Below are 27,801 nucleotides of genomic sequence, written 5' to 3' on the forward strand. Positions count from 1 at the left end.
AGGTTAGGCTGGAAGTTGTTGTTTTCCGTTTGTTTGTTTTTATCGAGACAGGGTTTCTTTGTGTTGCTCTGACTGTTCTGGAACTTGCTTTGTAGACCAGGCCGGCCTCAAACTCAGAGATCCACCTGCTTTTGTGCCGGAGTGCTGGGATTAAAGGTGTGTGCCACCATGCCCATCGAGCTGGAAGCTTTTACCTATCCTATCAGGTAGGCAGCATTAGCTCTCTCTTAAGCAATGAGAAAACAGATTCAAGGCAGATAAAATACTCCATGTGGAAATAAGTAGTACAGGCCAGGCCCCCTTGCTACATACACCTCCTGCTTTACCCACACTTTATTGCCTATCATTCAAAATTTGTGATCTTCTCATTTCATAGCCCAGCAGTTTTCCTTTCACTGCATCCTCACTTAAGAATACTATCTTTAAGGACTTCTAGCACAGAATTACATGGAAAGCTTACGTGCAAATGGTGAGTAGCTTTGGCTTCTGGAATGGTGTGTCATAAAGTTTGTTTCCAATAGAATGCCACCCCACCCCCTCACCTCACCACACCATCAAGTCTGTTCCCTGGCTCTCTGGGCAATTTCAAAGCTCCTGGGACACCACACAAATCATTGCTAAATTAAGGAACAAAAAGCAGCTATAATTCTTAGTCTAGAGTATTCTATAGGTGCTTCTGCCCCCACACCAGGGAATGTTTGGGTGTCTCTCTATTTTTTTTTTTTTCTGCAGTCAAAACCCTGGATGATCACCTGTTTAAAGATTGTGGGTGACTGGATGTGTGACTCACACCTGTAATCCCAGCATTTCAGAGGTGGAGGCAGGAGGATCCGAAGTTCAAGCTCATCCTCTGCTTAGTGGTAACAGAGACTGTCTCAAAGTGAGTTACCATATGACCTTGCATTCTGTAGTATCAGTGCAGTATTAGGTATTTAGGCCAAGCCTGGGGTAACTCTAGAGTGCGAGCCTGCGCTGCATGGCGCAGCGCCTGTCGCGGACACCAGCACACACACACAACAGCACGACACACTAACAGCCTCACACACACACACACACACACACACACTGCCCAAAACGACTCCATTTATATGAAATATACAGAAAAGGTAAATCTATAGAGAAAGAAAATGCATTAATGGTTTTTCAGAGGACTAGGCAGTGGAGCGACTGATTAATTTGTGTGTGGGTTTCCTTCTGATGGAACCGTTCAGAATTAGGAGGGGGTCATTGCTGACTGTTTAAGTATAATAAATGCCACTGAATTGTAAATTTTTAAACGGTTATCTTTATGTTATGTTGAGTTTCATCTCGCGGAAAAAGTAAAAGTTTAAGCACCCTCTTTTGCCCTTCTCTGGGTTTGGAATCTTCTTTACCGATCCAGGGCAAAAGAAAGAGTCTTCATCCTTGGGGGAGGGGTAGAGGCCTTGTCCGAAGAAGGGCCCCAAGCAGCACAGTTGTTTAAGCCGCGTGCGCTGGGTCCCACCGTGTCGGCACCCAGGGCGGGTCCTGAGGTCGGTGGGCACTGCCGGGGTTTTGGGGGGGAGGGAGAGCGCACACCCTCTTAGGAGACACATCCGGCCGATTTAAAAAAAAAAAAAAAAAAAAAAAAAAAAACAACCCACAAAAGTTGGCGATGAACTCAGAGTAGGAGGGGGTGCCATTCCTAGCCTCCTGGAGTCTGCAAAGAAAAGGGCCCATGTCAATCAGGAGGCTGGCGCTAACTCCTGCGGGTGACTGCCACATCCCCCCAGTGTAGGAAAATGCATTCTTTTGTTGTTGGCGGAGACAGTCCCCTTCCGCAGCTCCCGGGCCAAGGTGGGCAGCGCAGTGGGACCGCGGCTCGGGGAGGTGGGGACTGCGCGGGGCCGCGCTCCCGCCCTCCGCGGCGCCCACCGAGCGGTAGGAGGCGGCGGCGGCCCGCGAGGGGGCGGCGGCGCGGGGCTTTGTGGCCGCGGCGCGCGCGGCGGGGCCTGGCCGGCCGGGGGCGCGCGGCCGCCCGGCGCCTGGAGCCCGCGGCCCTGCCGGCCGCTCAGCCCGCCAGAGCAGCCCAGGCCGCCGCGCTCGCGCCTCCGCGCCCCTCCCCGGGACCCGCGGCCGCCGCGCCGCCGCTGCAGGTAGGAGGTTGGGGCCGGGAGGGCCGCGGCGGGCCGGGGAGGCGGGCGGAGCGGGAGCGCGGGGGTCCGGCGGGCTTTGGGGCCGAGCCGCCGCGCCCTCCTCCCCGCAGGCCGCCGGCCGCCGGCGCGCGCCGCGGTGCCCCGGGAACCCGGCCGGCCTGCCGCGTACAAAGCGCCGGCGCGCGGGCCTCGCAGACGCGCTGGAGCTCCCGGGAGGGGGAACTCCGAGCCCGGGGCCCAGGAGGCGCTGGGGGAAAAATCCAGCCGAGCCCCGCGGTGCCGCGGTCCTCACATTCCCACTGTGTGCAGGGAACTGCGCTCGCCGCTTTTCCGTACTTGTCTCCATTGAGACCCCCGCCTTCGGTCCGGTCCTGTGGATAATGGGCTGGGTCCCTCCTTCAGAGGATCTTAGGAGGGAAAGAGCGCATCACATCCCTGCCCGACTGACCTTGGGGAAGCTCCTTTGCTCCGAGGCTGCTGGGTTGATGTTTCTATAATGGGGGAGTAGGGTGTGATGTAATACCCACCCCCAGGTACTATTGTGAGAGATAATGTGTATCTGCTGATAGCTAAATTTAAGTACTTCATGTCCCAGGGCCCAGGTCCTAAACAGTTGACATGAATTATTAAATCATCGCACTGGCCCTGAGGTAGCTCTGTAAATTGCAGGGATAATTGTTCTGTTGGAGTAAGAAACACGAATTTAGTCTGCCTGTTCTGATGATAGAGAATGGATGTTTTATCGCTGTGATAACATTTAACAGTACAAATGTTTTGCGCTACTTAGGAGAATGGATCAAGGGTGAAGACACATCTTTTCACACATTTAAAACGGGAGCTGGGATATTAGGGCCTGAGTTGTGTAGGGGTTTAAACGTGTCAGAAGAGGCCACGGGTATGTGGTTACTCAGGAAATTGTTGACTGTTAATAAAATAGTTCCTGAGTTAGGATTGAGGACAGCTGTGAGAGTTTGAGGCCAGAGAGGGAGATAAGGAATGGGGAAAAAGAATTCTAAAACCTGGAGAAAGATGGGGTTATCCATTTCCTCTCCCCACAGCTGCATCTTGAGACAGGTCTGCCCTGGGGGGGGGGGAGTGGGAGGAGCCCGAAGAAAGATCAGAAGTTGTCTCTCTTTACTCCTGCAGCTGGGCGGAAGTGTTCCGATGAATTGCAGGCACTAACATTAGGCCTGGCAAAGCATTGCGCGTCTTAGGATGCAGGGGTTGGTTCCTGGTTGTAAGATGCTTAAAAGCCTAACTGATGTGAAGAAGGGGAGTTGGGACCTCTCTTCACTTGCTTCAGTGACACAGTGGGACTGAAGAAACTTCTGAGTTTCAGTTTGGAATGGGGAGAACTCTAAGAACTGTAAGGAAAGAAAAGGAGGGAGACAGGAAAGGTGCCCGGGTCTGCAGTAGGACGGAGAGCAGTGGAGCTGGCCACTTCAGTACACTGCGGGAAGCCACCAGGGAGGCAGGCACTCTGCGCTCTCTGGATTGCTTACCCAGTGTCACCTTCCCGTGAGTGAGCAGGACAGATTTCTTGGATAAAGGTGTTTTGTTTTAAACCAGGACTTGGAAGAGGGTTTGGGGTCCACAGTGATGATGGTAAGGGCAACAAATATTATGCAGAGTGGAAAGAGCAAGTGCTTTGGGAGAGATCGACAACTTGGGTGCTCAGCCATTTCCCTGCTATCTCTTACCTTTGTGATTATAGTACGTGTGTGTGTGTGTGTGTGTGTGTGTGTGTGAGAGAGAGAGAGAGAGAGAGAGAGAGAGAGAGAGAGAGAGAGAGAGAGAGAGAGAGATGATTTTCTTTTTTCAAGTAGTTGGCAGGAAACTCAACAACATTTTACTATATTTCCTGGCCATTAGGAAATTCATTCAAAATAAATGTTTCCTGAGTGCCAGTCCTTTGCTGAGTCATAGGCTACATGTGGAGATGCAGAGATGAGTCAGAAATTATATATTTCCTCAGGAGTTTCCCATTCCAGTGAGGGAGATGGACACAAAGAGCAAGTTATAAAAAAATGTGAGATGTGCTACTGGTTGACATTTATGATTGACTGTGGGCTTATAGAAGAGTGGGTCACCTCATTTGCTAGAGACTCAGGGCCAGTGCGCTTCACACTGAGTTTGAGCCCTAGGGCAGAAATTCTGAATGTTCTATGACCACCTCTTTTTATCTCATTCATGCTGTTGAGTCTCAGCTGTGACATTCCCTGTCTTAAAAAACGCAGTTGCATTGTACGTATAGCGTGTAAGCTCTTTGGTTCGGCAGAGTCTGGAGCATGTTCTACAATAGTCACACCTTCAGTGTTGAATGAGTGAATTATTTAACAGATAGCTAGCAAAAATAAAAGACTTAAGTAGTGAGTAGCAGATAGAGGAAGGCCATAGCTAGATGGCAGAACATCAAACTGGATGATCACAACATCCAACGGACTGGATGTAGACCAAGTGAGAGAGCCACCACTGGACCAGATCAAATCTAGGGCTTACAAATAGGCGGCAGAAATTTGGAGAAGCCCCACTGAGGCAGCCAGCTGGAGTTTCCGATCAAGAGTCCTAGGTAGAATGGGATCATCTTCTCAGGTAAAGGACAAACACCAGCAGACCAAGAACATCATCGAATCGGGAGTTTACAACCAGCAGAAACAAACTGTGGAAACTGAGGCAGTCAGCTGGAGTTCCTGACTGAGAGACTCCTGGGCAGGAGGGTCTTCTCCAGCCTCTCCGCCCATGAGCTTTCTATGGATGAACTTCTAGCTTCGTGTTCAGTTAAGGTGGTTGCAAATAGTTTATCTCCTAATCTGTTCTCAAGGACAGTGTTCCTAATGCCCACTGTGGCTTGCTCTTTTCCTAGTTAGAGAGCGAAGGAGCCAGCCTTCCCCAGACAGTGCAGGGCCTCCCCTCTCCCAGCGTCAGCCTTCACCCAGTAAGAGCAGAGGACGGTTAACCAATATAACGTACCTTACACGGCTTAAACTCAGTTTGGAAGGAAAGCCGTTACTTATAAGCAGGCCTGTGGGCATTAGTTTAGGCAGGCTTTAGAACAATTACATGGGAGCTGGGTCTGTTAGGATGGAAATGGGTACTGAATGGACCTTGAAGCAAAGATTACAGGCAGAGGAGTCCAACATGAACTGAGCCATGAGAAGATAGCCAATTTAAGGGCGTGAGGGTGAGTTTGGTCGGATTAGGTTGAAAGATACATGAGGTGGGGCAGATGGAGGAGGTGCTGAGACTCAAGAAGGATCTAGAAAAGCCTGAGTGTCTTGTGAGGAGTTTGGACTTGTTTTATTACTTAAGAAGTGGAAGAGATGCCACGGGGTACAAGCAGGGGTGTGTCACAGGGTAAAAGCAGGACACCCTGTCCCATGGTGGTATGGAGGATGCTTTGGGCATTCGGGAGAGCAGTTGCAGATTAAGGTCTGACAGAAGAGATGCGCAGCGAGAGTAGGGGAGGCAGCAGTAGATAGTGAAGGAAATCATAGGATGGGTTTTCTTACTGGTTGCTCATGTGGGAGAGCATGCTGAGGTTTTTTTTGCTTGGGAAGCGCCGTGGGTAGGGCTGAAGTCACCAGATGTCATGAGACTTGTAGATGGTGGGGGAATAATTAGTATGGCTTTAGCTCCCTGGAGAATTAATAATTTCTGAGGTGCCCATATGGGACAGTGATAGAGGAAGTTGGTAGAGAGATGGCAATATGTCTGAACAAGCAATGATCGTCTACCGTGTGAAAGATGCGCACACAGTGTAGCTCCCCCTTGACAGAGCAGATGGATAGTAGTGTGGAGAAATTGTTATAAGAGATGCTGTGGTAAGAGCTGAGGACTTGATAGCCCCGGGCTAGAGCAGATCTGAGACTCAGTCTTCTGAAGTGTGGGAGTGGAGGAGAGTGTCCTGGCTAAGACAAGAAGCAGGATGGTGTGGAACACCCCCAGAAGGGCACCTTCTGCGTGTCAGAAATGCTTCCTGCAGGGGAGCCTTTAATAATGAATCTAAAGGCATTTCAGGGGAGCCTGGGCGGGGGCTGGTTTAGAATGGAGCTGTGGAGGAGATGAAGGGAGGGGGTCAGGACTTTTAAGAACTCTCATCTAGTTTAAAGAAGGGTTTCTGTAAGTGGGAGGACAGAGAAGAGGAGGGTGAGGAGTGGGGGGCTTGCCTTAAACACAAGGCTGGATCCGGTCTCAGTCACACTCAGATACAGATGGCAAAAATAAACACTTCCACGTTCTGCGGCTACTTGAAGAGAGTGGGGAAGGGGGCTGACACAGAGGAAAGGCCACTGCTGGTGCAAGGCCTCTAAAGGAAAGAAGGTGGAGGGGAGGGAAGGGGGTGGGTGAGCGCCCGTCCTGGGCAGGGAGGTCTGAGCATGTGAACAGAAAAGGACAGCCACAGTTAGCATGAGGCTCTGAACAACTGCCATTTCTACTTCCTTTAGGCTCTTCATGGTATTTTCTAGAAACCAGAAAACTATAATTCCCCTATTTATTCCTTATCAAAAGAGATACTTTGGATAGTAGAACGTGTAGCTGTAATTAGTAAAAACATACAAATGGCAAGCAGGTGTGTGTCACCACGCATTCAGCAAATATGTACCCAGTGCCTTCAGTATGGTGGACAGCCTTCAGGACACTGGAGAACTGATCACTGGCCTTAGCTGCATTACCCGGGGTTGCTTCCTTTATAAAGTTAAACCTACATATGGCCTTAGAGCAAGAAGGGCTATTTGAAGTGCCAGGAAAACATCTCATTGTTTTGAACAGTATTTTATTTCACTGGTCCAAACCCCTACTAGCTTCGTGAATAATCAGAAAATGCCGTCCATGTTTGGTGGTGGAAATTAGGTTGCAGAAAAACACTGCCCGGCCTGGAAGGGGCTTGGAGAACACCTGCTTTAGGGGTAATGTAGAGATGAAGAACTGACAGTAAGGAAGGAGGGCTTGCTGCATGTCACAGACTAAGTGACAGAGTGCCCTTAAGTTTTCAGATGACATGTCAGCCAGCTTCCTGTCACTGTGCCTAAACTCTGAGCTAATCGGTTTATAAAAAGAAAAGGCCTGGGTTGGGGGTGTCGCTGAGTAGCAGACACTTGCCCAGCATCATGAAGCTTTGGCTTTGGTCCCCAGCACTGCGTTTGGGAATTGGGTGGTAAAGGCTATCTGGGCCCATACTTTTTGATTGTTTGAGACAGGATCTATGTAGCCTTGGCTGGCCTGGGACTCGCTATTTAGATGAAGCTAGCTTTGAACTCCTAAAGATCCATCTGCCTCTGCCTCAAGGGCTGGGATTAAAGGTGTGTGCCATCCATGTGGCTAGGCTCATTCTTTTGGAGGTCTTCATTCATTCAGTTGGCCCTGTTGGTTTGGGCCTATGGCAGGGCAGTGTGGCATGGTGGGAGTACATGGTAGAGAAAAATTGCTTACCAGGGAGCCAAGACAAGATGAGGAAGGGGCGCTGGAGTTCTGCTCTCTCCTTTAGGCGCTTAGTTCGTGTCCTGAAGTCACCTCACCAGATCCACATCTGACGGTTCCAGTTCTTCCTGAGAATGTCAAGCTGGGCACCAGGCTCTCACACAAGGGGCCTTATGATCCAAATCACAGCAGATGGGATGGCGCGGGGCGGGGGGGAACGGCTTGAAAATACCTCACAGAAAAGGGCACCTTAATGGGAAGATGTGGGGAAAGAGCTGGGAAACAAACCATGAACTTTCAGCAGCAGGCTGTCCCCTCCCTGGTACCAGGTCCCTAGGAAGCGCTTATTTGTGCCAAGCCTTAGATTTCTCATTTGTGAAGAAAGAGAGGTTGGGGGAGGTCTTTTTTTTTTTTCTCTCTTTTTAAAGTTTTAATATGCTAGGGTTTAGGTTATTTCAAAGAATGATTATTTTCAAGATGTTGAATCAGGATACAGAGTGGTAACAGAAAATAGGAAATAGCCTTTGGTTTTTTAGGACAGCCTAGAGCCTGTTGGCAGGCCTCCATGGGAGGTGTATGACAGGTTGCTTGGCCCACCCACAATGCCCATGTATAATATGTTAGTCCTTTGTGTCTCCCAGGTTGTGATCCTGTTTTGTTCTGTTGCTAATTTGTTTCTCGTAGGCGTTCAGGTTCATATTCTTAGGAATAGCTCTGTCCTGGAACTAAGTCCTGGGCACGGCTCTGCTGCTGTTCCTCACGCTGCCTTTTCGCCTCTCTACTACAGATCTCTGCTGCTTCAGTTTTGTGGGACTGCCATCTCTCCACCTTAGGGAGCACCGTTCGCCTTGATGCCAGCCTGGACTGTCGCTCGTTCAGGCCACGCTCATTAGTGCATCTCAGTGCAGCATCTCTGCATGCTCTGCCTCCCTTACCCTTGTGTGTGCACAGACACGTCCTGGGCATAGCATCCTTTAACACGCTTCTTTCTCCCTGTGAGCATTGTCCCACTCCGGGTGCAGAGCCTTTCTTATCCCACCCCCTCCCTTTTTAAAGAAATCTGAGTTCTCTCCTTTGGCTCCTCCTGTTCACATCCTTAGAAGTCTAACTCATGGTCTCTTGTTCACAGGAGGGCAGACCCCCTCTTCCCTCCCCTGAGCAGCCAGGGCACGTGGTCCTTTGTTAGGGTGTCTGTTCCTGAACGCCTTTCCTTTCAGGCATCAGTTTGTGTCAGTATTCTTCCCAAGATGTGGGGTTTATCTTTGTGTCCCCCCTATATTTTAGAACAGTGCTGAGGCATCTATGGGAGTGTATTCTGTACTGGTTAAAGTTTATGTATATGAAATAAAAGGCTGGTCAATATACGTTTGGGTATACATTATAGAGATCATGCTACTTTGGAAACAGTTTGAAATGGGAACAAACAGAGAAAGAAGCACAGTGCACGGACGCTCTGATCTTGCTTCTTACACTGCTGTGCCTCCTGCGGGTTCAGGGTTACTAATCCATCTCACAGGTGATGCACAGAGGGGCACAGCTCCCATGTTAGGATATGAGCACAGGTTCTCAGTAGCCCTGTCTTGCTTCATTTCGCCTCACGATGGGAGCCTAGCTTATTACTGTCCTGACCCCTGTCTGAGTTCTCCATCCTAGCTCTTCAGGTACCGGATTAACTTCAAAGGGTGATTTTTTCCCCCTACAAAAGGCAATAGGAACAAAATCTTTGCCATTTCTCTAGACTTTGCTCAAGCCTTAAGACTTAGTTTCACCTTTGGTGGACTTACAAATCACAGACTGTCACATCAGCCTTCTTTGGTTGCCCTAGCAAAATACTGCAGATTGAGTGGCTTGAGCACAGAAGTTTCTCCCTTGTCGTTTCAGTGGCCGAGAAGTCTTAGATCAAGGTATTGGCAAGAAAGGTTTCATTGTGAGGCTCTTGTCCTGGCATGTCAGTCCTTGCCACTTCATAGTATGCTCATCTGTCCCTCCCCCTTTGTCCAGAGGGGGCGGGGGAGAGTGTGCAAGGTCTCCGATGTCTCTTTGTTAGGGCACTATTCCTGTTGGATCAAAGGCTCATACTTAGGGTCACATTTAATCTTAATTACTTCTTTAAATGTCTAATCCCAAGCGCGGCCCACTGGAGATTAACCGTGTGGCAGTGGAAGTTGGTAACATACAGTCGTTCAGTTCACAAACAGCTGGCTTTTCCTTTTAAGGTGAATATTAAATGAACTAGTACCTGGTCATCAACTTCTGGTGGTCTAATCAATGTTAGTGCTTTGGGAATTGTGCTAATCGCTTCCCCTTTGTTCTTTTACGATATTAGAATTATTGTGCTCTTTTATTTAGACCTGTCTTCAGATCTTTGCCAAGCCCCAGGGGAACTTTGACTGCCTTTGGATTTTGCTGTTTTATTGACCATTTTTACTTTAATGCAGCTTTTAGTACACTTTAACACAGCCTTGTCTTATAATATTCTGCGTGTGGCTGGTAGTTTTAAACCTATATAAAATGTACATATGCATTCGCTGTCTACTGGGGCCCACTTGTGAGGGTCACTAGGCTGCTGTTGGATTACAACCATGCAATATACTAGCAGGGAGTATACTAACAGAACAGCATCCATAAGGAGGAGCTGCTGCTGAGCAGAGTAGGGGCAGGGAAGGCAGCCCAGCTCTAGCAAAAGCTCACACAACAGGGAAGGCTTGCTGAGCTGCCATCTGTAACCTATTACGGACATTGTGGATTAGTTTTAAGCTAGATTATGCTTTTTGGCCTTGGTATTTCCAGTGATGAGCTTTGCTGGAGAGATCTCTTACTTGGGAAGTTGTTTGTTTGATGAGAACTGTCAGTCAGCTGCTCCCGTGGGATTGTAGTGGGATTGCTGCCTACCCCTGGGGTGGGGACCACTTTAAAGTTCTACATTATCTTTGCAGTTACTTCCGGTTTGTATCAGATCGGCTGGGGAAATTATTTCAGAGTTCTGACTAGACGGGGTGAGGGGTGCATTCCTGGGAGAGATGTGGGCCCTCCGTTTAAGAGGGAGCGAGGAGGTAATGGAGGCAAGGGGGTGGGGAGGAAAGAGGGCAGAGCCAACAAGTGGAGGTGGGCAGAGCAGACACAGTTCCCGAGCTGCCCTGTCACTGGACCTTTGCCAGCGGCTCCCTGGATCGCTAAGGAATTGAGACCATTTTAGCAGGAAGTAGAGACCATCACTAGAGCTGAACGGAGAGAGCTGGGCAGAGTAGAGGAGTGTGGGCCTGGCAGACATGCGCCGGCTGTGACTCTGGCTTCGCCACTCACTGTCTCTGTCATCGTGGCAGGTTCCTGGGCCTCAGCTTTCTTATATTGGAAATAGAATAATGATGAGTTTGTAGAGTTAAGCAGCCTATCTGACAAGACTGTTGGTAATCCATAAGGAAACTTTGGGGTACAAAAGCTTGGGCGTACACTGGAGTCCCTTTTAACTTCCTGTCGAACACAACCACACGGCCCAGAGAGGCCTGGTGTTCTACGAAATTAAGCAAAGTAAATTAGCAACTCTGGTTGTACTTAGCTAGTGATTAAATAACAGTTTAGTTAATAGGCTGTTAATGGTCCCCAGGTGTTGGTAATTCTGGGTATTTGCTTTGAGAGCAGTTGTATAATTTCTTCTGGTACTTAGATTTTTCTTTAACAGAAAAATTAAAGTGTAATGGATGATGCTCTCAAGAGTGATTTAGGGGAAGGTGAAATGATATACTGCACCTAAAGCATTTGGTATACAGTCTAACTCACAATAAGAACTCAGTAAAACTTACCTGCTCTCACTGGGGCTCAACCTGGCCACCCTTAAGGCAGAACTCTGTGAAATGTAGACACTCCCACCCCAGCCCATCCCTTTCCATCACCACCTGCTGGCAGCCAGCGGTACTGCACACACACGGCAAGGAAGAATTCTTAAACTGCTTGACAGTTTCAGCTCTACCAGTGTCACAGAGACCGAACCTCAGAGTGTGGTTTGTTTGCCTGAGAGCCAAGATATCATAGGACATTAAGCAATGAAAGGATGTCTTTCACCTCCACGGTTGGGTGGAATTAGAATGTTAGCAACAAGAGCAGAGGAAGTGATGGACAGCTAGACTATCGTGCTGTAGATGGGATGTAAGTCAGCTACACAGTTTACAAAGACAGTTTGAATGCTTTCATCTTTTGAGGCAACAATTCCTCTTCTGGAGTTTTTTTTTTAAGCAATAGTCAACATAAGAGATATTTATTTAGAAAGTAAGCTTATGCAAATATATGCTACATACAAAATAGCTTTACACCTCCCAGAAAAAAATAGAGTGAAACCCTTTTCATTTGTGAATTAGAAATCTGAGTCTTAGCCGGGCGGTGGCGGCGCACGCCTTTAGTCCCAGCACTCGGGAGGCAGAGGCAGGCGGATTTCTATGAGTTCGAGGCCAGCCTGGGCTACCAAGTGAGTTCCAGGAAAGGCGCAAAGCTACACAGAGAAACCCTGTCTTGAAAAACCAAAAAAAAAAAAAAAAAAAAAGAAAAAAGAAAAAAAAAGAAATCTGAGTCTTTAGAGAAGCCATTCTTAAAAGAATGGGGGACCCGGGGAAAGTAGACATATCATGTCTGCTGAGGCAGAGGTGTTGGTGTGGGGGAGTCAGAGTAGGCTCTGGGAGCTATCTGTTTTTTAAGGACACCCACTGTACCCACTGACTCCATATAAAAGCCAAAGAAGGTTGGACATGGGTGGGTTGTGAGATAGAGATGACATGGAAGAGGGAAGCTGTGCAGGACCTGTGTTCACAAATTTTAGTTTGGGAAACATTGGATTATAGTGAAGAGACATATTGATGAAGGCGGAGAATTAATTTTGTCCTGTGGGGAAAAGGGAGCCCCGACTGGGTGCCACTGTGGGACTATGAGTGTCATATAATCAAAGCACAGGTTTGAAAGTTTAAAGGGGCCAGGGTCATGTCCTTGAAGAAAAATGGCGCCTTATTTAGCTTTGCTTAAGGTCTGAGGCACACCTGCCTCTGGCACGTGTTTGGTTGTCTTGGTAACTGTGGTACTAGGTGTGCCCAGTGTGACAGTGAAGAGAGAAGTCTGGTGGGGAGGGCCTAGCCCTCCCTGGTAGTATTCATCCTAAGCCTGCCTTGGGATGAGGTGTAGAGCATTGTGAAGGCCCTCATCAGACTCTGTTACCCTCATTTAAAGGCCCAGCTTCCAGACTTTCTGCTGGCCTGGTCTGCTCCGGCTTCATTTTGACAACAACAGGATACCTCTCAGCAGGTATCGTGGGTGAGAGTAACTGTTTTCACATTTGATTTTTATAGGATGGTTATAAGATTTTTTTAAAAAAAAGTGTGTGTGTGTGTGTGTGTGTGTGTGTGCGCGCGTGTGCGCGCGCGCGCGCATGCACCTGGAGAGGCCTGAGGAGGATCACCTAAAGCTCAAATTATAGTTGTTTGTGAGCTGCTCTATAACTGAACCCTGCTGAGTGCTGAGAACTGAACTCTGGGCCTCTGGAAGAGCACCAGGCACTCTGAAATAGTCATCTCTCAAAACCCCATAATGTGATTTTTTTTTTTAAAGTCATAGGCTACATGAAATCCTGTATCAAAAAAGAAGAAAGAAAAGCCACAGCCTTTCCCCTCTGTTTTTATTATGGAAAATCTCAAACACACAAAATAACTGAGAAAACAATGTAGTGAACGTGGTGTATCTGCCACTCTGGTGTTCGGATGACCTCACTCTAGCTCTCAGGACTCCTTCCAAGTTCATTGCCAGTCCTGATAAGAAGTGGGCGCTTTTAAATGGACCACACCATCAATATCTTGATGCTGTCTACTGACTCTGAAAAATCAGAGGCTTAGAGAACATAACGGGTCCAGGGCTGTGTTGGTCCTTTCCAGCAGGGGATATTACCAGCGCTCTACTTTGTTCCTGCAGCTGCTGTGGCTCGGCCATGTTTGCCACCACTGGCGTGTGGGAGTCATCTCTTAGGAAACTTCCTGTGAGCAGAAGATGTGGGAAGAAAGATGTTTCGTACACATCAGAACAGTACAGCATTTATGAGGTTCTCAGCACCGTAGAGGAGGGCGGGGTCGAATCATTTGAAACTGCCCACAGTCTAAGGAACATCATAGGACGACACCAAGAGCACTGGTCTTCAGGGACAAAAAGACACCTGTGTGTCACTCTCTCTGTGCCCTGGGCAATTCACTTCAGCTTTTTGGCCCTTGGTTCCCTCAGTTGTGGCGAGGAGCACTGCACTCTGTCTCTAAGGATGCAGATTCAATTCTGAAATTACAGAAATTGTTTGCGTAACACTGTCCCGTCTTAAACATGGCTCTCAGTTGTCGGGCGGCGGTGGTGCATGGGAGGCAGAGACAGGCAGATCTCTGACTTCAAGACCAGCTTGGTCTACATAGGGAATTCCAGATCATCCAGGGCTACACAAAGAAATCCTGTCCGGAAAAACCAGAATGAATGAATGAATGAATGAATGATAAATAAATGGCCTTCAGACCTAATGGGTCATAGACCTCACCTCTCATTTTTTTATTTATGTCTTTCCTTTTTGAGACATGACCTCACACTGTAGCCTAGGCTGGCCTAGAACTTCTATGGGCTCCAGCTTGCCGCAATCCCGTCTCAGCCTCTGCAGTGGCAGTGAGGTTGCAGGTATCAGGTGCCATGCAGGGCTTCCCCCTCTCGTTTTTGAAGGACCTGAGCTTGCCCCAGGTGCATCACCTAGGTCAAGGATACAAAACCACAAGCAACAGATACCAGGGATGGAGAGATGGCTCAATGGTTAAGAGCACTTGTTCTTGCAAAGGACCTGGGTTCTCTTCCCAGCTCACAGTTGTCTGTAATTCTAGTTCCAGGAGATCCAGCGCCCTCTTGTGACCTTCCTGGGCACCAGGCATGTGAGTGGTACATAGACATATGTACAGGCAAAACATGTACATAAATAAATCTAAAAAACAATTAAAACAAAAATATCAGACATGCAGGAGCATTTTCTTTATGAACCTGAAATCTTGGTAGTGCTTTTATATAACTTGATCTGTTTGATTAGACTACCTTCATCTGTGAAAGAAAAAAAAAAAGAGTAAGCTGTTTATTTCCAGTGCTGCCTAGCATTGGGAGACGAACCAGCTCCTTATATTAAGCAGAGATAAATTAGGAAATTAGAGTGATATGTAGGTGTCACAAAGACTCCTGGGAAATCAACTTGGAGATTGTGAAATCCCATTCTCAGTGAAGTTCTGGCTGTGTTCCTGGCTCAACAGTAATGAAAAAGAAGTTACTTGCCCCCTTTTAAAGAAGGGAACCAGGTTAGGGATTCAGCCTCAGTGATTTGTGACATTTCTATTGCTGGAATTGGTAATTCTTGCTTCAAACTTCCCTTTGCAGGCTAGCTAACGACCAGGAGAAATAAGAGTGGAAAATGCAAAACAACGAAATTATTAAGCCGGCCAAATACTTCTCAGAGCTGGAGAAGAGCATCTTGCTTGCTTTGGTAGAAAAGTACAAGTATGTGTTGGAGTGTAAGAAAAGTGATGCGCGAACTATTGCCCTCAAGCAGCGCACCTGGCAGGCACTGGCCCACGAATACAACTCTCAGCCCAGCGTGTCGCTGCGGGATTTCAAACAGCTGAAGAAGTGCTGGGAGAACATCAAGGCTCGGACCAAAAAAATTATGGCCCATGAGAGAAGGGAGAAAGTGAAGCGCAGCGGGAGCCCACTGCTGAGTAACCACGTCCTGGGCAAGGAGAAGATCGGCAACATGCTGCCTGAGCAGCTGTACTTCCTGCAGAGCCCACCCGAGGAGGAGCCCGAATACCACCCGGATGCAGCTGCCCAAGGTATCCCTCCCCCACGCAGCGGGCCGTGCTGGCTGGAACAGCTTATCATTGGAATTGTGAAAGGCTTCATTTTTAGGAAACTTGTAAGAAATGTCGCTCTCAGACTGAGTTGTTACACAGGGCATACAGAAGTTCCGTTTTTTTATGTAGTCTTTCTTAGAGATGATGATTGCTTAACCAGAAAGAGCGCGTGTGCATCAAGCTCCCTAATGAGGTACTCGGGTTCCTTAGCTTAAACGATTTCCATTTTATTAAAGGAAATTTGATGGCGATCTCGTTCACTCAGTCTTTTAAAGGGTTATTTTTGAGTAGTTAGGTACTACTTTAAGTCACTCACAAGGCCGTGCTGAATGAGTAAACTATTTCTGATTTAAAAACAGAAGTACGGAGGTTAGTGGCTGGAGAGATGGCTCAGTGGTTCAGAGCACTTGCTACTCCTGCAGAGGACCAGAGTTCAGTTCCCAGCACCCGCATTGGGCAGCTCACAACTGCCTGTAACTCCAGCCTCTGGGGATCAGTACCCCATTCTGGTTTGTGCAGGCCCCTCATGCTCAAGCATAGCCACAGAGTCACACACACACAGAGAAAGAAATATAACTTTTTTTTTTTCTTTTGAGACAGGGTTTCTCTGTGTAGCCTTGGCTGTCCTGGAACTCTCTCTGTAGACCAGGCTGGCCTCGAACTCACAGAGATCCACCTGCCTCTGCCTCCCGAGTGCTGGGATTAAAGACAAGCATGTGCCACCATGCCCGGCTAGAAATAGAAATCTTAAAAAAGTAATGCATCAAAAGTACAGAGACCAAATAAAGCAAAACACCCTTTTAGCATCCACTCAGATTCATTCCAATGGTTTTACTCACCGTAATAATTGTGAACCAGAGTTTTTGTGGCATTCTAGGGGTTTAGAGAAATTCTAGGGACAAAAGTTAAATTTTAGCATATTCCTGTTGAAAGAGCAAAACATGCCACACATAATTCTTAGGGAAGGAAGAGACTGTCTATAATGAAAGACGTATGGTTACTTGTAGCTTCAAAAGGTGAGTGTCAAGGAGTGCCTCATGTCTCCAGGCAGGCAGAGAGTGGACATGTATGTGGATAAATTTCCCACAATTCCCACATCTTTTAAGACAGGAGTGGCCTCTTTATATAAAAGTTCATTGCATTCTGCAGAAGGCACACCCTGAAGCAGAGGGAGGCTGGTGGGGTTGCTACAGGGCTGCACAGAGGTGCTCCAAGGACCCGGCAACCACTTGCCTGGGAAATCTGGTTCTTAGCTTGCAGAACATTGAATTCAGTGTCCCCAGAGTAGACAGAGCTCCAAGGGCCTGGCTCCTGTTAATTAAAAGTCACAAGAAACTGTTTGAAACCAAGAATGCTGTGTAGAGTGAGAAAGGTAATTACCATGTGAGCCAAATACATGCTTTTGATTAACACTTTTTCCCCCTGTGGGCAGATCATCCTAGGAAGCTAAATTATGGCACAAACTTTGCTTGCTAATTGGTTGATGAAGGTTAAGTCCAGGCTAGTAGGCTGGGTGACCACCGTGGTCAGTTGTCAAGGACCTTGTGTATCCTTTCCTGATGTAGGAGACTCATGTCTAGGTCTTGATTCTCGGGTTTCCACGACAAGCCAAATCTTGGCAGATACAGTGAGTGTGGGCACTGCCAGCTCTCTTGTTCCTCCGTGCTGCTCCTGTGGGCACACACTTCCTTTGCTGACCTTCCGTCACTCTTCTCTCGTTGGCCGCAGAGCATCCCCTCAGTGCACTCAGAGTGGTTCCTGGAGTGGAGGGAATGAGTTAGCAGGCCTGCTTTTCATGTGGCGGACCGTCCTGGGGTCCTGGGCTGGGCTGGGGAAGATACTCACGTGAATGCCATTTATTTAGCAAACGTGTGATCGAGACACAAACTGTTATGTGTCAGTTTTGCAGCTAGTCTTTTTATTTTTTTACTTCTCCTATGGTGTGAATCCTGGGGATTGCACTCAGGTGTCAGGCTCGGTGACAGATAGCTTTATCCGTGAGCCATCTTACCAGCCCCTATAGGGTTTTGTTTGGGGAACAAAGCACATCCCCTGCCACACGCACACACTTTTAAACCTGAGGTAGTATCTAGAGATTTCATCTCGTGAAGTCTTTTTGTCTTTTCTTTCAAAAACTGCAATTCATTTACTCAAGTAGAAATTCCAAGCAAGAAGGAAATAAAATTTTTTTTTTACCCCCTCCATTCTTCCCTCTCTCCCCCTCTTTCTTTCAGATTTAGTCTCCTGTAACCCTGGCTGGTCTAGAACTCTTTGTATAGAGCAGGCTGGCATTGAGCTAATAGAGGTCTATCTGCCTCCCAGATACTGGAACTAAAAGGATGGACACTACACCTGGCCAAAATATGGATTTTTGATGCTCTTTCTGTAGTGGCATTTGCTAGAGACTCATTTGTAAGAAATGTATTAAGGTTTATTTGATTTTACACATATGTAGATGTGACTTAGTGTGTCTATGCATGTATATGCACCGCATGCATGCAGGGTACCCATGGAGGCCAGAGAGGGTGTCAGATCCCCTGGCATTGGAGTTACAGGCAGTTGTGAGCCGCCTGATGTGGGTCCTGGGGACCAAACTCCAGTGCTTTGCAAGAGCAGCGAGTGCTCTTATGACTGAGCCCCCTCTGCACATTATTTTAACCTGGACATTTGTACACAGGTAACACTGGAGGCTTCCCTTTTCGCTGGTGTTTATTAAAACACAGTCAAAGCTCCTGTTTCCGTGACAGACCTGAGAGAAGTGAGCCTTGGTGCGCAGTCAGTTTAGAAGTATGCCCAGATGATGTTAACACTCCTAGTTGAGGCACTAGAACTGTTTGCAAGGCGATTTACTATTTTATGTTTCAGTTGACTGTCAAGAAGGCGGGGAGGAGGGGCTGCAGAGATGGTCAGCAGGTAAGGGGCTTGCTGTTCAGAGTCCAGCACCCACATAAAAAGCCCGCTGTCACCCCGGTTCTGTGGGCGTGGGGACAGGAGGATTTCTGGAGTCACCAACCCAGCTCCAGGTTCAGGGAGACACCCTGTCTTGAGAAAATAAGGCAGAGTGTTGGAGCAGGGCATCTGGTGTCTTCCTCTGGCCTAGAAGAGAGGTGCACGTGCTCATCCCCCCACCTCCCTCCCTCGCTGTCTCTGTCTCTCTCCCACAGGCAAGTAGTAATAAAATTAAACAAACAACAGATACGGCGGAAGGCTAGGGTTCCCGATGATCGTTTCTGGAAATCAGTGGGGCGAAAGGTAGAAAGTTTGAACATCTTGTGTGTTTTTGACACATGACTGTGTGTGTGTGTGTTGCTTTTGTATTTGCAGCACTGTGGTGTCTGATCCACAGTGGCGGGGGCTCAGAAGCAGTGGAGATATGAGCAGACAAAGCTGACGTGTTCTGTAATCACACACACACATTTTGAAGCTTTAATACCACAAAAAAAAATCTCATCAATAATTTTATGTTAATTACATGTTTAAGTTTTTAAATATACTGGATTAAAATATATCTCAAAATCAGTGTAGCTTTTGTAATGTGGGTGTAAGCATTCAGAATTACTCATGCAGTTTATAGTCTACTCTGCTGATCAGGGCTGGGTTCCCAGAGATGTGCTAGAATTTATTATTCAATGTTCAGCAGGATGGAGTTTAACGGATTCCACTAGAGGCCTCCCTCTAGCTACATTTGTTATGGGAGATGGCATCACTGTGTCACTAACCTCTGGATATTCATGGCTTTGTCAAAGGCTTTAACATGTTCAACAGTGTTTGAACACAGTGGTCTTACCACTGAAGGAATATACTTAAGACGTATTTGTAAGAAAAACCAGTGTTTGTCAGGTAAGCACAGTTAGAACAGTTTCCAGTGTGCAGACTTTGTGATCTGTGCTAATTTAATTATCCTTTTTGAGGAACAGGTGTGGAGAGGGGGGTCTGGTAGGTAGGATGACAGTTTAAATACATTAAGATTGTTTATTTAATTGTGTGTGTGCATGTCACGGCGTGTGTCAGGGGACAATGAGGGGGGGGTGGGCTCTAACCTTTACCACTTGGATCCTGGGCATCCACCTCAGGCCATCAGGGTTACCCATGGAGCCATCTCACCAGTGCCTCAAACACACTCATGAGGACCAGGCGTCTTCAGTAGCAGCCTCATATTTTAGGAGAAGTTGTATTTAATGTTGTGTGCATTGTATCGCTATCATGAAGTGCGAACATTTCGTTCTAAGTCCCCTTAGCACTGCTGAGCCCAGTCCTGTTCTTTTAGGGTGTGAACTCAGGCACAGAGGACTGCGATGTATTTCCAGTCAGGGCACACTTGCATCCTTGGTCTGTGCAAAGCTCCTCTTGTGTGTCAGTCGCGTGTGTCCCTTTTGGTTCTCGTTCCCACTCTCATTCTCTTGTGTCACATCCTCATGGGTCTGCCATGCTTTCGTATTCCCTCACATGTACCCCTTAACGCACATAGGTCAGAACCTGTGCTACAGCTAGCTCCTCCTTTTGCTCTCCACGCCTGGGATAGCATGTTTAAGATCCAGTTCCACTGCCGTGTGTAAACCCAGCCTCTTCACTCTCGTTAAGATGTAAGCTCCTTTAGTACGCACCCACCGCATCCTTCTCATTTTCTCAGTTATCTCTTTCCTGCGTCTGATGAGAATAACGGGAGATGGTCCCGCACAGTTTTCTTCTCATCTTTTTGTTGCTGTAGTAGGCTTCTCCTGCGGATGCTAAATTTACTCAAATTACCCAAGTGATAGAACACCCTCTTGGCTGTGTTCTCAGTCCCAGAAAAGCCTTCCTACTCTTTTTGCATAGAGTTGGGTTGTCTTCTATTTCGGGTGGCATTGTTTCACCTGTGAGAGAGATGGCAGGGTATGCATTTGCAGCAGGCTGCTATTCCCAGGCTAGTCTTTTTCCAGTTAAGGGGTCGCCTGGCTATCTGAGTACTAGCCACCAGTACTATGTATTGGTGCTAATATTGGTTTGGAAGTTACTTTACCAGTCTGTCTGGCTTTAAGTCTTGTCTTCTGCCAGACTTCTTAAGAGGTCTGGCTGTTTTTCTTTGGAATGTGTATGTCAGCACACATCTTAAAAAAGATAGTTTAAAGGGAATCATTTCTTTCCTTACAGACATTAAGATGCTATGATTTTTTTTTTATTATGCAGGCCTGGATCAGAATCCTGGATTTTCATGTAGCCAAATGGCCTTGGATACTAGATTGGTTTTTTTTGGAGTCATACTGTCCTCAAAGGGTTGTAGACATTGAATCTGGTACCTTTTGTGATACACTTGAACAGCAGCTGATGTCACTGTCACCCCCACGGCCTTGAAGCCTAGAATTGTTGAGACAAAGGGGAGTAGTTGAGAATTGGGAGAAAGTTTTACCTTGTGAACGGATGAACTTTAAAGACTCCTTAGGCATGTGATTGAGCTGTGAGTGTAGAGGTGTCAACAAAAGTGTCTGTTTCCAAAACAAAACCATTTTCAGATCTAAGATCAGAAAGGAAACGTGAGGTACTGGGGTGGATCCTCACATCCGAGGGCCTCTGTCCTCAGCGGTCCCCCTTCCCATTCCTGGCACCCCTTCCCATTTCCGTCTCCAGTCAGTCCCTCAGCTGTGTCAGGGAGGGAGAGATGTGACCCGTGTGCATTTATTCAGTGCTTACTGCTGTCCCAGGCTCTGTGCTGGGCTCTACATGAGAGAAGTGAGAGGCACTTTCTATTGCAAAAGAGTTGGAGACTTGAGGGAAGGAACCAACCAGAGGCTTTTCCTCCTTTCTTTTTCTTTCTTTTTTTTTTTTTTTTGGGGGGGGTAGATATTTATTTTTAAATATTGATTTTTATTTATGTGTATATAAGTATTTTGGCTGCACATGTCTTTGTACTACATGCACACAGTGCCCACAGAGGCCAGAAGAGGGCATCAGATTCCCCTGAAATCAGGGTGCTGGGAATCAAACCTGGGTGCTCCACAAGAGCCGCAAGTGTTCTCAGCAGCTGAGCCATCTCTCCAGCCCCACATATTATTTTTGAGACAGAAGTCTGCTATGTAGCCTAAGCTGACATCTCACCGGTGAACCTCCCACCTCAGTCTTCTAGGTATTAGGAGACAGACATGTGTAATAATAGCTGGCTTAAACTAGTGCCAGGAAGACAGAAAGAATTTGCAGGAAGGACACCGAGTCCTGGTGAGAGCCGTCGCACTTGGTAGGAGTACGAGAGAGACATTTCCATTGTCTAGATGATACTCAAGTTGTTTTTTTTCCCTTCTCTGCCAAAGTTTCAGAATTTCAGATTTCTGTATTTTCCGTTAGTCTTAATTAGAGACTACTTAGAGTTGTTTCCTTACCCCTCAGAGTGGAATCATCCAGACAGTAGCCATTCTCCCTTCATTAGCAGAGCATCATGAATTAGATTTCCCCCAGCAGCTGTTAACATTCCCAGCATCCCATCTTCCCGAATAATGTAATAGACATATAATGTAATCAATTTTGTTAATAAATTAGAATTTCTTTTCTCCAAGGAGAAGATTCTCTTTATTGAGAATGTAGAGCTTCTCAAGAAAGTCTTGGAGTCACAGTCTCTGGGCGTGCTGGAGGTATAGAGAGTGCTTGCCTACTGTGAGAAAGCCCTGGTTCAGTTCCTAGCTTCATATAAAACCACATGTGGTGGTTCACATACCTGCAATCCCAGGGTAGGCAATGGGGTGGAGAGTGGAGGCAGAAGGATGAAAAGTTAAAGGGTATCCTCAGCTGCACAGTTAAGTCGGAGGACAGCCACAAGCAAACAAACAAAAAGACTCCACAAGCTTGGAGTTAGTGCTTTTCTTATTGACATTCTCTAATACTTATATTGCCCGATAAAAATACCAGTGTACACACGGCACCTACCAAAAGGAACCTTTTTATATCCACGTGCTCTTTTCTTTGTGTCTTCAGGCCAGTGAGTATTACTAGCCATCCACTAGGTACCAAGGAAAGTAATTAGTATCCAAGGATAAATGAAATGAGCAAGGCCTGGGCCCAAACAGAACACTGTGTGCTGAGTGTTGTGAAGGAGAGCACTTAGGAAGGAGAGGGCTGAGGTTTCGGAACAGCAGTGTTGGCCCTGAACCAGCAGGGGTCACAGAGGAGCTTGAAAAGGGTGGGTGGGGTAAGTATTGAGCCTAACTCCAAGCTGTGGGAATAGTGAGCCGCAGGGTTGTGAAGAGCAGCAGGAGTGTTTGGGGTAGGACCCCAGTGTGCACAGGATAGTTTGAAGAGCAAAACAGTAAAACAGGGAAGAGGCAAGGCTGGGAGCCGATTATAAAGTTAGATTGAGAATAGAGCCAGAGATGGGGACCTCAAGGGAATAATGAAAAGGAAACAGGTGAGTGGAACAGGAACCCCAGTACTCCAAGGAGACTTGGGAGGGGCACTCAGAGGAAGGGGGCTATGAAAACACTTAGGAGAGGGCAATGTCAGGAGCTAACTGAGGAAGGAGAGTCCAAGGTTTGTCAAGTGCTGGGGAGAGGGGAAGGGAGCCGAACACGACTGGCACACAGCCAGATGGAAGTGATTAAAGAGACATGCGGGAGCTAGACCAGAGTGTAGACTCCTCCCCAAGGAGGAGCAATGTAAGGGCTGACCCAGTGGCAGGAAGCCCCATGGTACTCTTGAGATAGGACAAAAGGCCCATGGCTGATGGAGAAACTGTCCAAGGTGATCAGACGGACAGGGAACTTAACATGATGACTCACATTGTCACCCCCATCCTACGACCTCATGCTTCTCAGAGTTGGGCACATTTCAGTTTGGAATTTGCATTACTGTCTCAGGATCTCTGTCCATGTCCCAGAGATGTCCCAGTGACAAAGTGAAACACTTTATCAAAGTCAAGTGAGGTCAGAGGACCTGGACATGAGGACCAAATGCAGACACTGGTTTATAGTCATCCTGCAGTGAGGCACTGTTGTTTGGAATTGGGCTGACATTTTTCTTCTGCCTGTAAAAATCTTTTAACGTGTTTTCTGCTACTGTTTTTGCTGTTATTGTTTCCAGAATCCTTTGCTGTTTCCAATAGAGAACTGTGCGATGATGAGAAAGAGTTCGTCCATTTCCCAGTATGTGAGGGGACCTCACAACCCGAACCTTCATGTTCAGCCGTCAGAATAACAGCCAATAAAAACTACAGGAGCAAACCCCCTCAGGAAGGTGCTTTAAAAAAGATGCACGAGGAAGAGCACCATCAGCAAATGTCTATCTTACAGCTGCAGCTGATCCAAATGAATGAGGTGCACGTGGCCAAAATCCAGCAGATAGAGCGGGAGTGTGAGATGGCCGAGGAAGAACACAGGATCAAAATGGAAGTCCTCAATAAGAAGAAGATGTACTGGGAAAGAAAACTACAAACTTTTACCAAGGAGTGGCCTGTTTCCTCATTTAACCGGCCCTTCCCCAATTCACCCTAAGACTTGGGGATGGCGCCCTTACGTAGTGAATCTGTGTTGGCAAGTTTGGGATGTGACCTCTGCGGTCAGTAGCCGGTGACAGACCTACGGCTAGGTGAATTAGAGTGGTAGCAGGCAGTCATTTAAGAGTATATTCAGGTAAACAGCTGAACCCATGTCCCCCTAACATGGCCACGAAGCTGTTCCAGTCTCTGAAGACCACCACTACGTGCTATCATTCTGAATGTAATGTTCCTTAATTAGAATTCATAGAAGAACCATGTGTGAGTGTTGTGTTTTTTATTTTATTTTATTTTAACGAAATGCGAGTGTGATGATAAAGGAGTGTGGCTGGTGATTTCTACTTTATTTTTTGGTGTTTTTTTTGTTTTTTTTTTTTTTTTTTGGTTTTTCGAGACAGGGTTTCTCTGTATAGTTTTGCGCCTTTCCTGGAACTCACTTTGTAGCCCAGGCTGGCCTCGAACTCACAGAGATCCGCCTGGCTCTGCCTCCCGAGTGCTGGGATTAAAGGCGTGCGCCACCACCACCAGGCTTGTTTTTTTTTTTTTTTTTTTTTTTCAGCTGACTGTGGAGCTTTTGCACCCGGATGTAAAGCCCTCCCACTGTAGCGGCTGCCCTGCGTGGCTGTGTCTCCATCTTTTTGGTGTCGTGCTCTGAGTGTGGATGGATGTTTGGAAAGCCCGGCCTTTGGAAGGGTATTTCCTAACAGGGCTCACAAACTGCCTTTCAAGGCTTTCCCCAAAGAGGCTTTCTAAGTAGTATCTCCCACAATGGTGGTTTTAGTAGAAGTAGGGATATAACAACTTTGAGGGTTTAATGTTCATTTAGGTTCCTACATCCTGTTTTTGTTTTATTAAAAAACGTCTTAAAATGTTATTAGTTACACTGTGTATGTTTTTGAAGGTGCTGCCATCCCAGCCCAGATCCCTCCCAACTTTTTACTACTGAGTGAATGGTTGCCCTGACTTTATTTAGTCTCTAGCCTCCTTAGGAAAGGCCTTGCTCTCGTTGTGCTCATCAAGGTACTAGCCGATGGTAATGCTGTATTGCTGGTGTTGCACCGCCAGTCAGGATTAGGCTTTCTAAGGATCTGTTACTAACATATGTGGAGCTATGGATGGATAAATGGGTGTTTTGATTGAACTCTGAGACTTCTGCTGTAGCCTAATGTTGTTTTTTTTTTTTTTTTTAATGGTCTTTAGATCATTTAGAGTTGGGGGCAGTAGTAGCTGGAAGCAGCAGAATGACAGTTAAGTGCCCAGGCAGATGAGCAGTTTCTGAGGATGAGGTTCTGTACGGGGCTGGGGAGGGGGGAGCGGTCAGGGCTGGTGTGCTAGGTGTGGCTCTCCCTAAAGGTGCTGTGTGACTCTGGCTAACTCCTTAAAACCTTGACTTGGTGCTTCCCGTCCACAGAACGAGGGAGTTGAGCTATATAACGTTTGGAGCCTGTACCAGCCTCTGTGCATACTGCTGACGTCACGGCAGCCAGGAGGGCATGGGTCTACACAGGGTTGTCTCCAGTGTAGACCAAAGTGGCCAAGCTTTGGGATTTGGGCCCTGGGGCCTGTAAGGTTTTGTAAGGTTCTCACAGGCTCACAGTTTGTGCACTGCATATAACATAAGCAGGTATCAATTTTGTACATTGAATCTATTTTAAATATTTTAGAGGAATTAGTCCATTATTTTAGATATATCCTGCAACGAGAGACTAGATGTAGGATCCTTTCATGAGGATTTCTGTTCTTAGTTTTTATTAAATGAATCCTTCAGAGAATGAAGGGTTTTAAAGTTTCCAGTTCAGATGGTATGTGGAAGATAGAAATTGACTCCCTGTGCCCCCTTCAGGATTAGGACAGGGATGGAAAGGTCTAAACACAAATGTAAGATGAAGAGGGTTGCCTTTGCTTCACCTACTGATCTATCCAAACATCTTATTAATATGCACATCCCAGAGAAAGGCGTGAGATTCTTTCTGCTTTTCTTGCAATCCCAGGTTTTGCCTGATTTGATAGTCTGCTCAGCACACCTCAGAATGACAGGACTTAAAGGGACCTTAGGAAGTTTTGCATCTTTTGTATACAGTGATGTGCTGGCTATGCTTTTCTAAGAAATTATGACTTAAACTCACAAACAGCAACATAGAATAACAAAAAATTCCCCACACCGTAGTGCATTTTAATTGGACTATAAAAGTACTGAACTAATTCCTGACTGAACAAATACAGGATAATTAAGCCAGAGCCGAAAACCGCTTGCTGTACCGCTAATGGTATTTATGAGTTTACAACAGTGGTTTGCAATATTTGACTATGTGTTAGAAATAATATTTTATAAATAATTAGTCCTGCTGGGTCTCACTTCCAGAGGGTTCTGAGTCAGTTGACTTGTGGTGGGGCCTGATATTCAGTAGTTTTGGAACCTTTGTAGATGATTATGACTAATTGAGATTGAGAACCACTTTGTGCAGAGTTCATGAGTGTGTTTCTGTTGGTTCTTAAGTCCACACAGCCATGAAGAAGTAAGGAATTGATGTTCAGAGAAGAACCCATCTGGTACGTGGCCTGTCGCTGGTAAATAGCAATGGAGACCTGCAGGCAGGGTCTCTTGGTTCTGGAACACACAGCCCCCCACCTGCTGCCTTTCCCCTTTCTCTTGCGGCCATAGCAAGAGTTTGTATTATGCTGAGACCTGGATAATGTTACAGAGTGCTTGCCGAAGCACCTTCATTCATGAACAAACACAGCACATCCCCATTCATTTTACTTTCAAGCCTTTTATTACCTGAGGTAGAAATGCAATAACCATTTCTTGAAAGGAATTGTGGGGTAGGTACATATTAAGATACATAATTAAAAATATTAAGACATGGTTCAACATCTCAGACGTTACCCAGGAGGGGGGAGGGTTTCTACACAGCGGGCTGTGGATTTAACACATCGCCAAATGCTTTTTTAGCTGATAGAAAACTAAGAAAAACGAGGAAGGGAATCATAGAGGGGTGGTATTTGAATTGAGTCTTTAGCGCTGACATTTTGGCAGGTGGGGATTTGGAAAGCAGAGCACATCACTAGATAGCACGTAGACGGGAGAGAGAAAAGTGAGGTAGAGGGGATTTTCAAATTGGATCAGAACTGTTCAGCAGGAGGAAAATCAGAAGATGGAACTGAGAGGAGAGGAGGCTGGAGTTGGGGATTACAAGTAGGAGGGTTTGGCTTTGGTTAGATGCGGGGTCAGGACCAGGAGGAGGTGGAGAAGAGACCAGTGTGAAGGGTAGACTCAGACTTGGTGATGGTTTGTGTTGGACAGGAGTGGAAGGTGTTCAGAGCTAGACTCGTGAGAGAATAATGCCGATGACTGAACCGAAGGGATGATGCAGGTGCCCTCTAGGACACATGACCTGTCCTGGAGGAGCCGAGGGACAAACACTGGTGCTTGTTCTCGGGTCTTTGGCTGTCATGTCTCTGCAGTGACTTTCTCCTCTTCACCTACCCTTGTTCCGTCCACCTGTTCGCTTGAACTAGCCCTCCTGGGGCCTTAGTCACGTGACCCATTTGGCTCTGACTCTGTCACCAACATCCCCATTGCCACCAGAGGCACATTGGATATCTCTTACATCGGGCTGCTCTAAGATGAGCAGAGGAGGGTTTTGCTGTTGTTGTTTTGTGGTGGCCTCCAGTTTTTCTTTAGATAGTTGGTACCCACCAATTCGAGGTGGGTTTTTTGCTTGTTTGTTTGTTTTATGTCTCATGTTGAGTAGAGAAGTCCTGGCTGAAAAAGGCTGGTGACCTCCATGTCTGCATATCACAGCCCTTAAAAAAAAAAAAAAAATTCAAAGACGGGATCCTACCCAGTGGGTGCACAGTTTAGGAATGGTCCAAGGGTTTTTTGCTGGGATAATCTTTAAATGCATTTTCCTTTTGATCCTCTTCAGAG

General features: G+C 46.9%; 1 protein-coding gene across 3 annotated transcripts; it reads left to right on the plus strand.

Annotated features, from left to right (window-relative positions):
• The first annotated feature begins 1,622 nt into the window (after positions 1-1,622).
• Positions 1,623-24,128, plus strand: Msantd3 (Myb/SANT DNA binding domain containing 3). 3 transcript variants are annotated; one of them, XM_028882762.2, is made up of 3 exons: positions 1,623-1,815; positions 14,946-15,397; positions 23,459-24,128. In XM_028882762.2, exons 2-3 carry the CDS (start codon positions 14,980-14,982, stop codon positions 23,866-23,868), a joined length of 828 nt encoding a protein of 275 aa, XP_028738595.1. In that variant the 5' UTR covers positions 1,623-1,815; positions 14,946-14,979; the 3' UTR covers positions 23,869-24,128. The 3 variants fall into 3 exon arrangements, with proteins under 3 accessions (XP_028738595.1, XP_028738594.1, XP_028738596.1); XM_028882761.2 differs by lacking the exon at positions 1,623-1,815 and adding an exon at positions 2,028-2,114; XM_028882763.2 differs by lacking the exon at positions 1,623-1,815 and having other exon boundaries at positions 14,543-15,397.
• Positions 24,129-27,801: the final 3,673 nt, after the last annotated feature.

Source organism: Peromyscus leucopus, chromosome 2 (assembly GCF_004664715.2).
Source record: "Peromyscus leucopus breed LL Stock chromosome 2, UCI_PerLeu_2.1, whole genome shotgun sequence".
NCBI lineage: Eukaryota > Metazoa > Chordata > Mammalia > Rodentia > Cricetidae > Peromyscus > Peromyscus leucopus.

Coding starts and splice junctions, on each gene's coding strand:
- Msantd3 (XM_028882762.2), top strand. CDS start 14,980: ATGCAAAACAACGAAATTATTAAGCCGGCCAAATACTTCTCAGAGCTG. Junction 15,398..23,458: donor CCCGGATGCAGCTGCCCAAG/GTATCCCTCCCC, acceptor TATTGTTTCCAG/AATCCTTTGCTGTTTCCAAT.